Raw genomic sequence first — 14499 nt, forward strand, 5'->3', positions numbered from 1 at the left:
GTAAAAGTAAGTTAATCTTCTTGCCAATTGAATTATTATAACCCCTATTATTTGAGTCTTTAAAGTGTGTTATATTGTTTGTCCTGGATTATCTATTCATTTCCACATTGGGTTTGTTGTTGAGAGGGAATTTTTGTGTAAGACAACATGATCACAGCATTTTCTTTAGAAATGAGCCACCTTTGTTGCCCTTCAACTGACTAACACGGTATGGTCTACATAGACAAAGAATAAATACCAGCTGAACAGAATTTGGTGACTTACTCATTTTAGGCGTTTCTACTTAGAGACCATCAGTTATTTTCTGTTGTAGGTTTAGGGAGGATTTAGTTCTGTTTGATAATATCTTGTGAGCTTTCGATTCTCTGTCATTCTCTACATACTTTATACTACAACATCAAGAGAAATGCGTGATGGTCAGATTTTCCTGAACCTGTGCTGAGATGCTGGTGGCACAGGGCTGTTAATAAATGGGCTTTCCTCTTACAGTGCTTGGAGCTGTATTCCAAATGGTGTTTCCTTTGGTCTGTTTTCCAGGAGGATGTGAGGTTTGATTGTGTTCTTGCACAGATGCTTTCGGTTTAATACGTATAAATCTGGAATTCTTTATTTATTAGTATTGTCAGTTTGGATTTCTTTTGTGTACGTGGTAGGAGCTGAAAGTCAATGATTGCTGATCTGAATACTGAAGTATTTAATTGTAGAACTCCCTTTCTTTCTTGTGTAATCCCTTTGAGTTTTTGAGTAGGATTTTGCCATACAAAGGCCATCTGATTGTAATAAAAAACAAAGCCAAATATTAGATTAGTCATGGGATAAGATTTACTACAACTTAAGACATTTGTCTTTTTAATAAGGGAAAGAAGATTGCAGCGTTCCAAATGTAGGTTTGTTTGTTTTTCCTGCTCAGAAATGCAATGTATTGTTAAAGTATTAAAACTTTATGTTAAAGCATGTATGATTTTATTTAAAAATAACATTAATTGAACAAGCTAAGATATCTTGTTAGGCCATTTAGAAATATATATTTTCTCTCCCATAATGCTCTTACAAGAGCTGGTAATTGAATATAATTATAATAATAAAGAATCAATGCACAAAAGAAATAATAGGTAACGTTTACTGTAACTCTTTCAGATATCAACTTGCAAATTAATTCAAATATTAAAACCTAAAAAGCAATATGGCGACATAACAGTTCGTATATTCTGTTTGAAGATACTGCATAAAGAGCCTGACAATGGTGTCTTCATGGTTGTTAGCAATAGTAACCGTTATGGTTGCAACTTGTGTTTCTTTTCAACCCATGTGGAAAAATGATGCCTCCCAGAGGTAAGTTTTGGTATTGGCGAAAGGTGCTGCAAAGAACAGGGGTACCTCAAAGACTCGTGGGTTGGAGGAGCCTCAAGACAATATAAAGTCCTATGGACGATGCAGGTGTTTGGAGAACTCTTGTTTGCTGGTATTTCACACTCACTTTAGACAGATATAAATTTCTGTATTACCCAGCATCTGCTGAATCAATTTTACTGCCTATATGGGAGTAGGAGAAAAACATTGGCACTCTGGAGTAATGGAACTAGTCACACATTTAATAATAAGTAACAGAACATAGGGAAGTTTTATTTCATTTATTGTTGCAAAATCGTTGGCTTCATATTACTTTTAGAAATACTGGCGAGCTCTAATCTGGAAAATATATCAAATCCTTGAGATATCCACAAGCAATTAATCTTTTCAGTTTCTGTTTTAAAAATTGTAGAGCTAATAAAGCTAGGTTTGTTATAACAACACTGCCTGTTTCATTGGGATAGAATTTATAACTTCTATTATCGTAAATACACATTTAGGTTTTTATTCTTGTGTGTGTGTAGTAGCTTTGTTGCCTTGCATACTGATAAAGGAAAATTTTATTTTCCTTAAAAAAAAAAAAAGGAAGGAAGGGAAAAAAGTGTAAATTCTGTACATTTCATTACGGAACATTTATAAGATGATTTCCATGACAACCATATAATAAGATTCATATTTACTTTGTTTCTGAGTTCTCAATGTCTTTTTAATGACTCCTGTGTAATTAAAACAGAATGCATAATTTGTGAGATTACATAATATAAATCAGTTTTGTTTGCATGATGCTGAATAATGTCAATACATGCACAATATACTGTTTAAAAGCCTTACATGGATTCTTCCATTTGTTGCAGAACTGTGAGAAACTAGAAAATAATTTTGATGACATCAAGCACACGACTCTTAGTGAGCGAGGAGCACTTCGAGAAGCAATGAGGTAAGTCTGGGTCACCATAGCAACAGTCACAGATGTGGTAAAGAAAGAGTCATTCTTCATTATTGGGGGAACAAATGAGTTCATTGCCACCATTCAGCTCTATTCTCTAAGGTATTAATTTGTCAGTGGAGAGGCTTCCCATGAGGCTGTACTTTGGTTTTGAAGCTGCATAAATGTTAAGCCTGACTGCACAGTAAAAAACGTAAATGTTTAATTTGTTATTTAAAATGCTTAAGGGGTGCCTTGCTTTATATTTATACTAAACTGTGAGTGAATGAAAATATTGTTCATCTAAATTCTGTAAGTGTTAAAGAAATTGTATAATGCTGTTTGAACAAACCTGTGTTTGCTTCTAAATTGGATTTGATTTTTATGTATGTAGTGGCCTGTGTACTCTGATTTTATCACCATATTTACATGATTTTGGTTTCCTTAATGGAATTTTAAAATGTATCATGTATTTCATATATTGTAGAGATGTATATTTTGCTTAATATCCTCTTATCACTTCACGTAATGCTTATTGGAGTGGGGTTAAAAGTAGTCAGTACACGAATCTCTTCCTAACACCATTACTTGCGCTGTAGATTATCTGGGAACAGGACTCCAAAGAAACTCACCAGCTATAGTGCCCGAATAAAGGGAATGATTGGTGTGATAAAAGGAGGTGGATTTAGAGACAGGTTTTCTAAAATAACTTGCTAAATAAATTCAGAAAGAATGGTAATTTTAGGATTATCTTTGTATCAGAAAATTAGAGTAACCTATACTTTGAAAGGTTTTGAAAGACAGTAAGGTGTAATGATGCACACATCACTTCATTTCACTTGCCTAATGTCAAAGTAACTTCTTAAATTTGCATTTGCACAGTAAAAAATAAAAACAACAAAAATATTGAGAAGAATTTGAAAAACTAATGACACCCATTTGCTATGATTGTGTTCATAATTCCTTTACATTTATGGATGCGTGTGAATGACTTTATTTGTGTGACTCTGAATGACTTTATGTTCACGATGCTCGTGTCTCATGAACACTGCTATGAATAACTGTTTGTAAAGATGTTTTGCAATGAAATGCAACCTGCCTCTTTTAACGCCTTACTTATTACCTCCAAATTGTACTCTTTCCTTTCTGAAATATTCAGAAAATGATTTCAAATAAAGATTTAGGGAACATTTGGTGTGTGAAACTACTTTTAGTATTTTCAGCAAGCTGGGTTTCAAGTTGCTGGTCTCCTGTAACAACATTCCATGGATGGTTTGCGGCGTTTTGTGCTACATGACTCAGCACAGTTAATCTTTTAAAAACTTGGAAGCTGACAGCTATTTGGTGATAAACATTCACTAGCAAAGGGATCTTTGGCATTTCAAAGGTCATGTATCTGTTACAAGGGCTGTACAGAAGATTCTTATGATTTTATGCATTGCATACAATAAAAAGCACTCTCCAAACTTATAAATTTGCATCTTGGCCATTTCTGGTAGCATACAAACCATTCTGAGAAATAGTTATTGATTAAGTGTGACAGATACTGTGCAGTGCTGGAATTCTCTTAATTGCAGGCAATGTTATATAGTTATATATATGTAATTATACAGTTCTGGTTTTTTCTTAGATGCTTTTATGGAGGTAAAGAAAATACCTGACTTACTACATTAACACTGTACCATGTTTTTACAGAATACTAGAGTAGCACATAAAAGTTGCAAGAGATTAGAGAGGTATATGTGTGTAGTTGCATGTTTGTTTGTGTTTTCAAACATATAAAAATGCATTTATTTTAGGCTGTACAGTTCCGTTCAGCTGCTGCACAGTCACCACATATCCTTGATAGCTGCATTTTTCTATTTGGATCCCAAGATAATTTGCAGCATATTTAATTCTAGCAATACGTCTTTGACAGATGAAAGTTCACTGTTTTCCCGTCACCATAGTGGATGTTGGACCAAGCGTGGGAGGACATAGGTTTTCTGGCATTGGTATTGCGATACCTGCCTCCTTTTTGTTGGGGAAGCATGTGGAGAGGTCTGCACATTGCACAGAGGCACTAAAATCATATGGGCATGAAAGCAAAAACAAAAAATCCTAGTTGGATAGCTAAGTGGATGTATGTGGATCTCAGATGAGCCTTAAGTTGAGTGGGCAGTCTGCCCAAATCCTCTCTGATTTCCCAGAGTAGTACTACTGGTCTGCCAGACGAGAGACACAATGAGCATTTTTCCCCAGTGCTCCTGTTTGGAACTAGACCTTCCGTTTTAACTTTCTCTTTGAGAAAAATGGTCAATTTAATATGGGTTTCAGTATATTTGTAGTCTGTGAATATCACTGTGCTTCACATAAACAAACACTAATAACCAAGAAGGGTCTTGTTCTTTTCCAGCTCTTCAGAAACCAAATGATATTCAAATTAAGGATTACTGGAAAATCATGTTTCTTGTTTATATCTATAAAGTGTGTATGTGGTGTCTGTGTGTGTATGTGCAAAATAAACTTTCTGGAAGGTTTTGAAATGATTATAAAGCATATGAACTTTCTCTAGTTCTACCTTACATATTATTTTAGACCTTGAATGAGATAATGAGATAAGCTAAGATAGTGTTATCGTAAGAATTTGGTTTATAGCTGTTTGCATGTAAAATCATAAAGCATTCATTTCATGTTATTCTTGTTTTGATGATATACTCTAAAAGGTTTATTTATTATATTTTAATGTAACTGTAAAGCTTAAGTAAACAATAAAAATAAATTATTTTTTTGAACAGAGGTTTATGAATGGACAGTGTATTGCTTTACATACCTTGAAAGTATATACTATAATATAATCAGGTGTTTTATGTAGTTGGCAGAAAAATAGCATAACTTGGCAGAAAAATAGCATCTATAGCATCTATATACACCTATAATATCAGGTTACATAAGTAAGAGCATTAATCTTTTATTAAGCAGGGCTCAATTTGTACTTCATATATTAATCCCTGTAAAAATCTGGATCCTGATCCTCAGTGAAGCTTCATTCTAGAAAATCATAGGAGCTTTTAGATTGGTTTGGTTGCTACATGGAGATATGTGGCATAGGTGACTGTATGCTGACCCTGGTGTCATAGGAGGCTAACCCAGAACGCGGACTGTTGCTGTAACTGTGCCTCTGGGAATGTACAGTAAAGCACTCCCGAGGACTCTTAAAACAAACAACAAACCCTGCCCCCAGTTGCCATAAAGTAAGTTTTAGCAGAAATGTGGAGGAAATCCAAACCCAATCATTTAGTATATATTTAGAGGAAAAGAAGATGTAAATTAAGATTTAAACTAGGTTTAACAAGGTGAAGGACAAATTTCAGAAAACAACACATATCAGCTGGCAGGAAGGGAGGTTTTTTTTCTTTTTTTTTTTTCTCTCCACTGAATGCATTTGTTTGCAGTATGTACAGACATACTGATAAGATCCTCCCAAGCCTCCCCTGCTTGAGGCTAAATGCCCCCAGTGCTCTCAGCCTGCCCTCATGGGGCAGGCACCCCAGTTCCTTGCTCACCTCAGTGCCCTTTGCAGGACTCACTCCGGTAAGGCCACATCCCTGTCGTGGGGAGCCTGGCTCTGGGCGCAGCGCTCCGGGTGTCTCACCCGTGCTGGGCCGTGGGGAGGGATCACCTCCCTCGGCCTGCTAGCGATGCTCTGCCTGATGCAGCCCAGGGCACTGCTGGCCTTTGCTGCGAGGACACGTTGCTGGCTGGTGGTCAGCTTGTCCTCCGGGACCCCCAGGGCCTTTTCTGCAAAGCTGCTTGCCAGATGGTTGGCCCCTGCCTGTGCTGGTGCCTGGGGTTGTTCCTCCACAGGTGCAGGACTTAATTTATCTCCTTTTCTTTGAACTTCATGAGATTCCTTTTGGCTTATTTCTCCAAACCTGTTGATGCCCCTCTGAACAGCAGCAGAACCCTTTGGAGTATCAACCGTTCCTCACAATGTTCCAACATCTGCAGACATGCTGAGGGGTTACACCTTCGTGACGGGGAACTGAACTATACACATACAGTATTGCATCTGAAATTATGGTCCATTGCTTTTGAGCACTCTACTAATGATATGCTTTAGGCATATGTCTAGCGTAGATTTCATGAACTTGGTGTCAGGCAAATGAAGCCATGGTGGTTAACTTCCTGTGAATCTGGCAATGCGGTTATTTACTTAGTGATGTGGTGGCTTATGGATGTGAGCAATCAGTTAGTAAGACTGGTGAGATGTTTTATACATGAATAGGTCTTGTAGGTAAATACATCTACAGCCTGTCTTCTGAACATTGGCTGAGTTGCGTGAAAACTTTGCAAGTGAAAATTAAAGCTGAATATTTTTTCTATAGACTTCATGTTAATAAAGAAAGATTTAAACATATTTCATATTTCCAAGTGGGAAAAGAGAGAGAGAAAGTTTACTGGTCTGTTTGGATCAGTCTAAAAAGGCACCAAACTTCATTCGGAATTTTCTTTTGCATTCGCAAATTTGCATACTGTTTTGGATAATGTGAACATGGGAGTGAGGCTTCAGCTATGATTTCCAGTTTGATAGAAGCAGGTTTTTTTAATGATATTCACTCTGTTGTCTTGACAACTGTGTAAGTTGGGGTTAGTAATAATCAAGCTGCTTTTAATATGATCTAGACTCAGATGTATTTGACAAACAGTTTCAACGGCTGGGCAAAACCCAAGGAAATTATACTGTAAGAAGTTCCATGACTTCACAAGTGTTTGTGGGTTTGCAGAATTAGAGCAAGAGATTTTAAAAACTGTGGACAGAAGTATGCAGTGCAAACTACAAAATGTCTAATAACCTGCTTGTTAGGGCTTCAGGTCTGTACTGTGTATGGTAAATATATCAGTGCTGTGTTTATCTGTACCATTCCTGAAAAATATTTTTTTGGTGGGGGAGAGGAGGAAAAAAAAACAGCAAAAAAAACAAACAAACACTTTTCTGATGCTTCAGTGGACAGGAGCCTGTTTCTGGTTTTGAGCCAATTAGTTTTATAATTTAAGGAAAAAATTGGATAACAGTCAAAAATTTGCTTTTTAGCAAACTGCAGGAGATGTTGTCTGATGTTGGTACTGAAAGAGATTTTGAAAACCACTGTGGCAGATGGCTTACCACAAAGACTCCAAAGATGCCATGCAGTGGGTGCAGTGTCGTACCTTTCAGTGACTAACAGCTACTCATCTGCAAACTGTTAGAGCAGAAAATTGCATTAGAGAATCTTGAGTTCCCTCTATGGGTTCCCCCTTTGTTACTTTTTAAATGGAAGATTTTAAAATATTTCTTGGATTTGTTTTTTTTGCTACCATTAACAATCAGGCAAATGCCCTGGATTGCTACTATCAGGCTTATGAATAGCTTTAGTTTCATAAGCTTGTACACTGGAAAAGGCATAGGTTCATCTTGACAAGAAAAAAAAAAGAAAAAAGTGCGGAGATAAATTGAGGAAGCTTGCTGATGGTCTTGTACAGCTTTCTGTAGGTTATTGATATTTGATTTTTTTTATGTTCAAGGGCTGTGAATGATTTAATTAGAAGGTGCCTTATACTATTTTAGATCATAAAAAAAAACCAGTCTGGGACACACTAGCTGGGCATGTTACAGCTTTGTCAAAGGAGCCCAGTGTTTTTGTTCAAGCTGTTGAAGCTCATGCTGTTTTGTCTGTAAGTCATGAATTTAATCTCCACTGTAGCCAACCTACATGGCATAGCACATTCCACATGTGCTCAAGAAACTACTACAGTAACATCAGTTTTGTGTAGAGACAGAAACCAGTTTGCCTTTACCAATACTATTTTAAATATTTGTTCTTGTTTTTTTTTGAGACATTTATTGAAGTTCTCAAAATCCTCTAAAAATGTGATCTGTCTTCCCTCCTCTCTTGTCTACATCATGTCCTTTTGAAGTCTCTGGGCTTTGTATTGCCATGGGCATCTCTGATGCTATTCTCCTTGGAGTTCAGGATAGAAAGCAAAGCTGGGACCGAGGATAAAATAGTCTTTGTTCAAAAAAGTGCATTATTATGTGGTTTGTGTCTTTGCATTGTTACGTTCATTATGGCCAGATCATAATTGTCTTTTCTGATTATAGTGTGTTTAGAACACTTCAGTTTTACTGAGTATACTGAGTATTAGTAGCTATGCTTACATTTTTTATTTTATTTTATTTTGCTACTTCTCAGGAATCTTGACTTATGCTGTACCATGTGTTGCAGTTCCGGAGATAAGAGTAAATCTCCATTTTCCTAGAAATATTTTGTATATTGGGATGAGAGTGTTTCAGAGATTAAACTAGGTGCAACTGTGCCCCAAGATACTTAACTTTCATCAAAGTTAATCTGCCCTTCCTCTGTAGACTTCTGAACTTGAATCCTGTTTACTTACTTGAGGCTATCTGGGAGAGCAGGAAAAGATTTTCAGTAAAACAAGTAGATTCCAGCTGAACATTAAATTTAAATAGTAAGATCCTAATGTGTTGGATTTTTTTCAATAAATTAGTTGTATAAGAAGTTGTGCAGTACTGCACATTTAGCTATTTGGCTACAAAATTTTGGAGAAACAATTTCCATTCGCGATTCTAAAGAATCAGAGGCTTTACAGGAGAACCTCTTTTATTGGAGTTGCTGTTGAAAAAGTTGGTTGGCAGCCAGTTAAGCCCTGGACCACTTTAGGCACCCCACTACTGAGCCACGTTGCTTGTTTATATGTATATAGCCATTCTAGGGTATATTGTGCTAGTAGAGAGCTTGCCATTTTAGGGATAAATTCCTTGACTGCCAAAATCATGGGCAAGGGCTAGTTAATACTACAGGAGAGGGGAGAATACTGCTGTTCAAGTAGATGCAGATGAAATCCCTGATTTTCCTTCTCTAATACAGGAGCCATTTAACTAGCAGGAACTAGACAGCATAAATGGTTTTGCTCTTTTCAAGTTGAATTAGATATATTTCAGTGAGTGTAAAACTGTACCTCCTTGTATGTCCTGCTTCTGTGATCAATTTTTATTTTTTTATTCTAGTTGGGCATGCTGGATGAGTGAAGACTTTACCCCTAAATTGGAAAGGCCTGAGTAATCTTTCGGTGCTGCTAAACATTTTGTTGTCCAATAGTGTAACAAAGTAATAACACACAAAATGTATTTTTCTTAATATTATAACTGGGAACAGAGCTCTGAAATGTAACTCTCTTAATATTTTCTCTTCCATCATGTTCATTTAATTCTTGATGTAAGACAAGAATTCATTGCTCCTGTACTGAGTGTGTGAAACCACAAGTTGATAATGGTAGCTCAGTGTTTGCAAAATAAAGTGTTGTTCCTGTAGTGTGGTCCAATTACACAATAGTAAAGCAGGGATGTAACACAGCAATGCTGCTTTCCTATTTGTTTCAGTAAGTTTAGCACAGCGGGAGATGTGGCATTCTTCCAAGATAATGCGTCAAGTTTACAGTTGGCTGGAAGTGCAATGGAAGTTATTCTAAGACTTCACATGCTGGCTAATAACTCTGGTTGAATGTGTGAGATAACACCAAATACATTTCATAAGACAACTGTTTCATTGCAAGGATTTTATGTCTTAATTTTGAGACACTATGCTATTCCAGAGATATTTGAACAAGCATCTCTGTAGATGCTGCATTTACAGCATTGCAGTTTTAGTGATTGAGTGTAATTTCTGTATGGGTAGAGCTCACATACATTTTTTCCAGGAACCTGCTGAATTGTATGAAGCCAGAAATAACTTCTCCATTAATTCGGTCAAATGATGTAAATGTGTATCTAATGTTTTTGAGGAAAAATATATCCAAAATAAGAACAACTGTAAAACAGTAACATTTCTTTTTGAAGCTTACAGAGCTAGTAACATGTCAGTAATTTGGCAGGTAGGGAGAAATCAGAGATGGCAAGGCATCTTTTTCAGTAGTGAAACCCAGGGGTTGGATAAGAATATCCAAGAATTTTTTGCTGTTTATGTCAGTTTCATTAATTTTGCCATCACTTTAAAGCCATTCTGCAAAGAAATTTTTAAAATCCAATGTAGTATACAATGTAGTATACATCACTTGTACAGGGTCTGGCAGTAGACCTACCACAGCTCTTTCAAAGGTGTGTTAATATTCTTTTAAAATTTTGAATGAACCTTTCTCAGTAAAATGTACACATTCAAATAGCATGGGAGTAGCTCTATAAACTTCTTGTTATCTCTCAGCATGTTTCAAGTATGAGGTGGAACAACCACTATTTAAGGAGGATTAGAAAATAGTTCATAATTTTGGAGTTCATCTTCAGCATCATTAGCAGTCTTGGTACAGACGTTATGAGTGCATGCTAAAAACAATATTTTTTTTTTGTGAACCCCAGATGAAGGACATTATTTAGTTTTCAGCAGGTTATTGAACGCTGTCATAGGTGAAAATACCATATGTACTGTGCCTGGTTATATTTTGTGATTATAAAGGTAAAATTCCCAATCCTAGGTATTTTGTATCCCCACTACTCATTTCTCAATCTGTCTTCTAAAAAGAATATCTGACATATCAGAAATACTCTCTACGATAGTAAGTTTAGGCTTACAGTAATTGCTGCGAGCTTCTAAAGCTTGCCAAAGATCTTTAGTTACATACACGCACTTTCCTGAAGCATTTCTGTATGCCTTTGGCAGCACTGATCCAGTAAATGGAAGGTTGTTTGTCATTGGCAGCATTTGTCTTTGCAGGAAGTGTGTTTGTTCCAACTGATTGGAGTTGTTTCAGCACTGACACCTGAAGAGTGTAGAAAAGAAAACAAAGAACCGAGAAAATTCACAGAATTTAGAGAAACTAATTTGCCAGTAGGCTTGGCAAATGCTCTTTCAGGCTGAAGTAGTGTCTGGTGTGTGGGGAAAAATGACCACTGATTTAGCAGAGCATCAAGGCTCTGCACAGGGCTAGCAACGCAAAGGTAACTGCAGACAGCTATTAGCAAGACTGGAAGATGGGATCAGTACTAAGAGTATCCTTTAGTAATTCTTACCAGCATTAACAGCACATGCCAATTGTCCGTGTAGCTAGTATAGTGAGTTTGCTGGCTGCAAAAGTATGTTGTGAATGTTGTCTGGGTTTAAGGGTCCTTGTTCATCAGAATTGGCTCACGCAGTGGTGAGTGGAGAAAGAGTGAGAGTTGAGTGGATGAGGGCACGTGCTGATTTGGCAAAGGATATAGGTTGAATTCCTGGGCCTATTGTGGCAACGATCAGAGTGCCTTCCAGATGAATAATTGAGTATAGGGTGGTCAAAATTTTCCTCTCAGCAGTGACATAATTTGGCATAGCATGTGCCAATATTTAATGAAGAATACACACTTGGGACATTCCAAGCTGGCTTTATGCCTCTACAGCTGCTTTTAGAACTCTGAAAGCTTCATTTTGGATTGGGGAAAAAACCAACCAAACAAAAAACAACAATAAAAAACAAACACATTTGAACATCACCTGTCAGGGATTTTGGGGACAGTATCTTGTGGTAGCAGTCACGAAAGGAGGATCAGTCAGAGATAAAGATCAAAACTACAGAGTGACAAAACATGCTTGTCCCTGGATATTCTGGATCAGAGTATCTGCTCGACACCTTGGTTTGCTTTGTTGACTGACATTGACACTGAGATACTGCTGCTTTTTCAGTAACAAAACTCCAGCTTAACCACTGAGCCTGCGTATGTAACATGCTGTGATTTTTTCACCTGTTTCCTTATGGACAAACATACAGTGAGAGAATAAGGTGTTACAGTATGAGTTTCTGATGCTATGTAAACAGGCCTGGATTAAAAGCGAGAGAAATATCCAAATTATTGAGTATATTTCTATCTTTCATCCAAATTCTCATACCTACTACTGTACCAAGCAGATTGACTGGAAGGATTAAACTGTATTTTGTTTATTGTTACCAAGCAGTGATAAGTTCCCTCCTTAAATTCCATAATTCAGTGTTTTCCAGAGGTTCAATTGTTATTGCAATGAATTTTCACCAGTAAATTTGTAAGCATTTTCATGCATTGTGTGGCTGGATGTCATCTTTCAGTGTGGAACTCTTTTTGTGGTAGTAGTGCAGCATAATAACATGGAGCATTCAGGAGGTGAAAGGACAGTGTCTTTTAGGTAAAGTTAGAATTATTTGTGAAAACAGAGCCTCTATTATTGTTGTCCTCCTAAATATGTGACTTAGTGCTGTATATTTGCACTTAAATTGTCATTTAGTAATTAATGTGGAAAATGACTAGCAGAAGGAAAAAGAAATGTTCAGCATTTTTATGCTGCTTCCTGGCTGCAGTTAGAACAATGGGTCAAAGGCACTAAATATAATCTGGTAATTTGCTCATTTTATTTTTTTCCTTTTGAATTCTTCCAGTCAATGGATAATGGTCAGTTAATAGAATTAAATCTATTGCTTCATTTTTTCTTTTTTCTTTCATTTTAAAGGAGGGAGAAGGATTTTTCTCATCATCTTCACTGATTGCCAAGTTATTTGTATGTAGAGAGAAGATTCTTTTTGTATAATCAATCTGCTGCTACCCATTTTACTGCCAAGCATTCCTTCTCTATGGTAGCGTAATGTTACCTAGGGAACAGCTTAAAGCTGACACATACAGTGGTGCCACAAATTAATTTCACAGTTATCAGGATATAGGGTGATAACAACAACATGAGCTACTGTGAAATTACCATTGTTCCCATTGAGTTACAGTGTAATTATTACTTTTGTGGCAACTATGCAAATAACTCATGTCACCACTGTAGGATGGGATGTGCTTTCCTTTCTCTGATTCAGTACTTTGTGCTTCAGAGACATCTTTATGTACTATAAACTAGAGCTGTGCTTTGAATTGAAATCTAAATGTGGTTATGGCTTGCAAAACAAAAACAAAACAACAACAACAACAATCACAAAAAAAAAAACACAAGCAAGTAAAAAAAACCCTAACACTTAAGAGACAAAACCAAAAAAAAATCCTCTGCTATCTGTCCATTATCAGCTGGAATCATAGCTGCATATGTGTGCTAATTTAACAAAGTAACAATCAAGCTGTTATTTTTCCATTATTTCCAGCATGAAATTGGGAATCTTCCTTCAAGAAGGGAGCTTTGGGATAGTTACTTTTATTAAGGGACAATTTCAGGTTTCATTGCTGCCACTTTATGGCAGCTGTTCGATGGAAGGCGACAGGGAAAGAAATTTGATTACATTATATATTCTTATATCAATAGGCAGAAAAAAAAATACTGTTCCCAATATATAAGAAACAACAATAACGACCTGCAGCTGCTGAAGCTTAATTATGGCAAAAAACAAAGTCATGTTAATGTGGTGAAGTTGGCATGGGTGCTCCTTGTATCACTTAAAACCAGAATTAAGTATGCTTTGGGGGACTGCAGGTTAGGGTACATATTTTAAGGAAGGTAAGTTCAGTGATTATTCTTCCTCCTCTTCTTCATTAGATTGGGATTTTCAAAAGGTCCTACAGGGAGTTAAGATGTGCAACTTGCAGTTGTGTATGAATAGCTCACCTTAAACTCCTTTTAAAATTCCCATTTTAAATAAGTGGCTAATGACCAGATTTTCAAAATTGCTGAGAACCCAAGAGCTTTAAATATTTAAATCCTAAGGAGGAAGAAAGAAAACTTTGAGACAAATCATTTAGAAAAATATCATAGATACCATTTTATGGGAAGAATAAGCAAATGGCACCTAATTAAATAGGTCTGTAACAAGCAAAAATCTGTATGCATGTGGTAATTCAGAATTATCAAAATTATGAGTGCAAGATAAATTTGAAGGAGAAGATTTTTGATGATGAGTCTTCTTTCTATTTTAGATTTTAATGAAACTTCATTGAAAAATAACCCTAATGGAATGACGAACTTTTTTTTTTAATATCTTATTTTATAGTAAATGAAATTGGAGAAAATGTTTTCTCATTTTAGTTGTAACTTTTCAAAGATTCTTTTGCAGAAAATGTTTCTTTAATTAAATTCAAAGTATTTTTTAAAATTGCAGATAGCTTGAAAGCTGAATCTGTTTCCCAGTTATATTGGGATATTTAGTTATATCGCACCAACAGAAATACAGAACAGCTTGATAAGCTTGTTTGTGAGAATTGACTTGTGGAGGAATAAATATGAACAGTGTTCTGAAGGAACTGTCTGTGTCCATGAGCATTTCTA

General features: G+C 36.3%; 1 protein-coding gene across 7 annotated transcripts in view; it reads left to right on the plus strand.

Moving 5' to 3' along the window:
- Positions 1–14499, plus strand: part of DPYD (dihydropyrimidine dehydrogenase) — a 352451-nt gene that overhangs the window by 53455 nt on the left and 284497 nt on the right. For all 7 annotated transcript variants that reach the window (XM_080603522.1, XM_080603523.1, XM_080603524.1 and 4 more), the window contains one exon: positions 2205–2287. In XM_080603522.1, the coding sequence (XP_080459648.1) occupies positions 2283–2287 (5 nt within the window). In that variant the 5' untranslated portion in view covers positions 2205–2282. The remainder of the gene's footprint in view (positions 1–2204; positions 2288–14499) is intronic.

This window comes from Anser brachyrhynchus (genome assembly GCF_964034855.1).
Source record: "Anser brachyrhynchus genome assembly, chromosome: 8".
NCBI lineage: Eukaryota > Metazoa > Chordata > Aves > Anseriformes > Anatidae > Anser > Anser brachyrhynchus.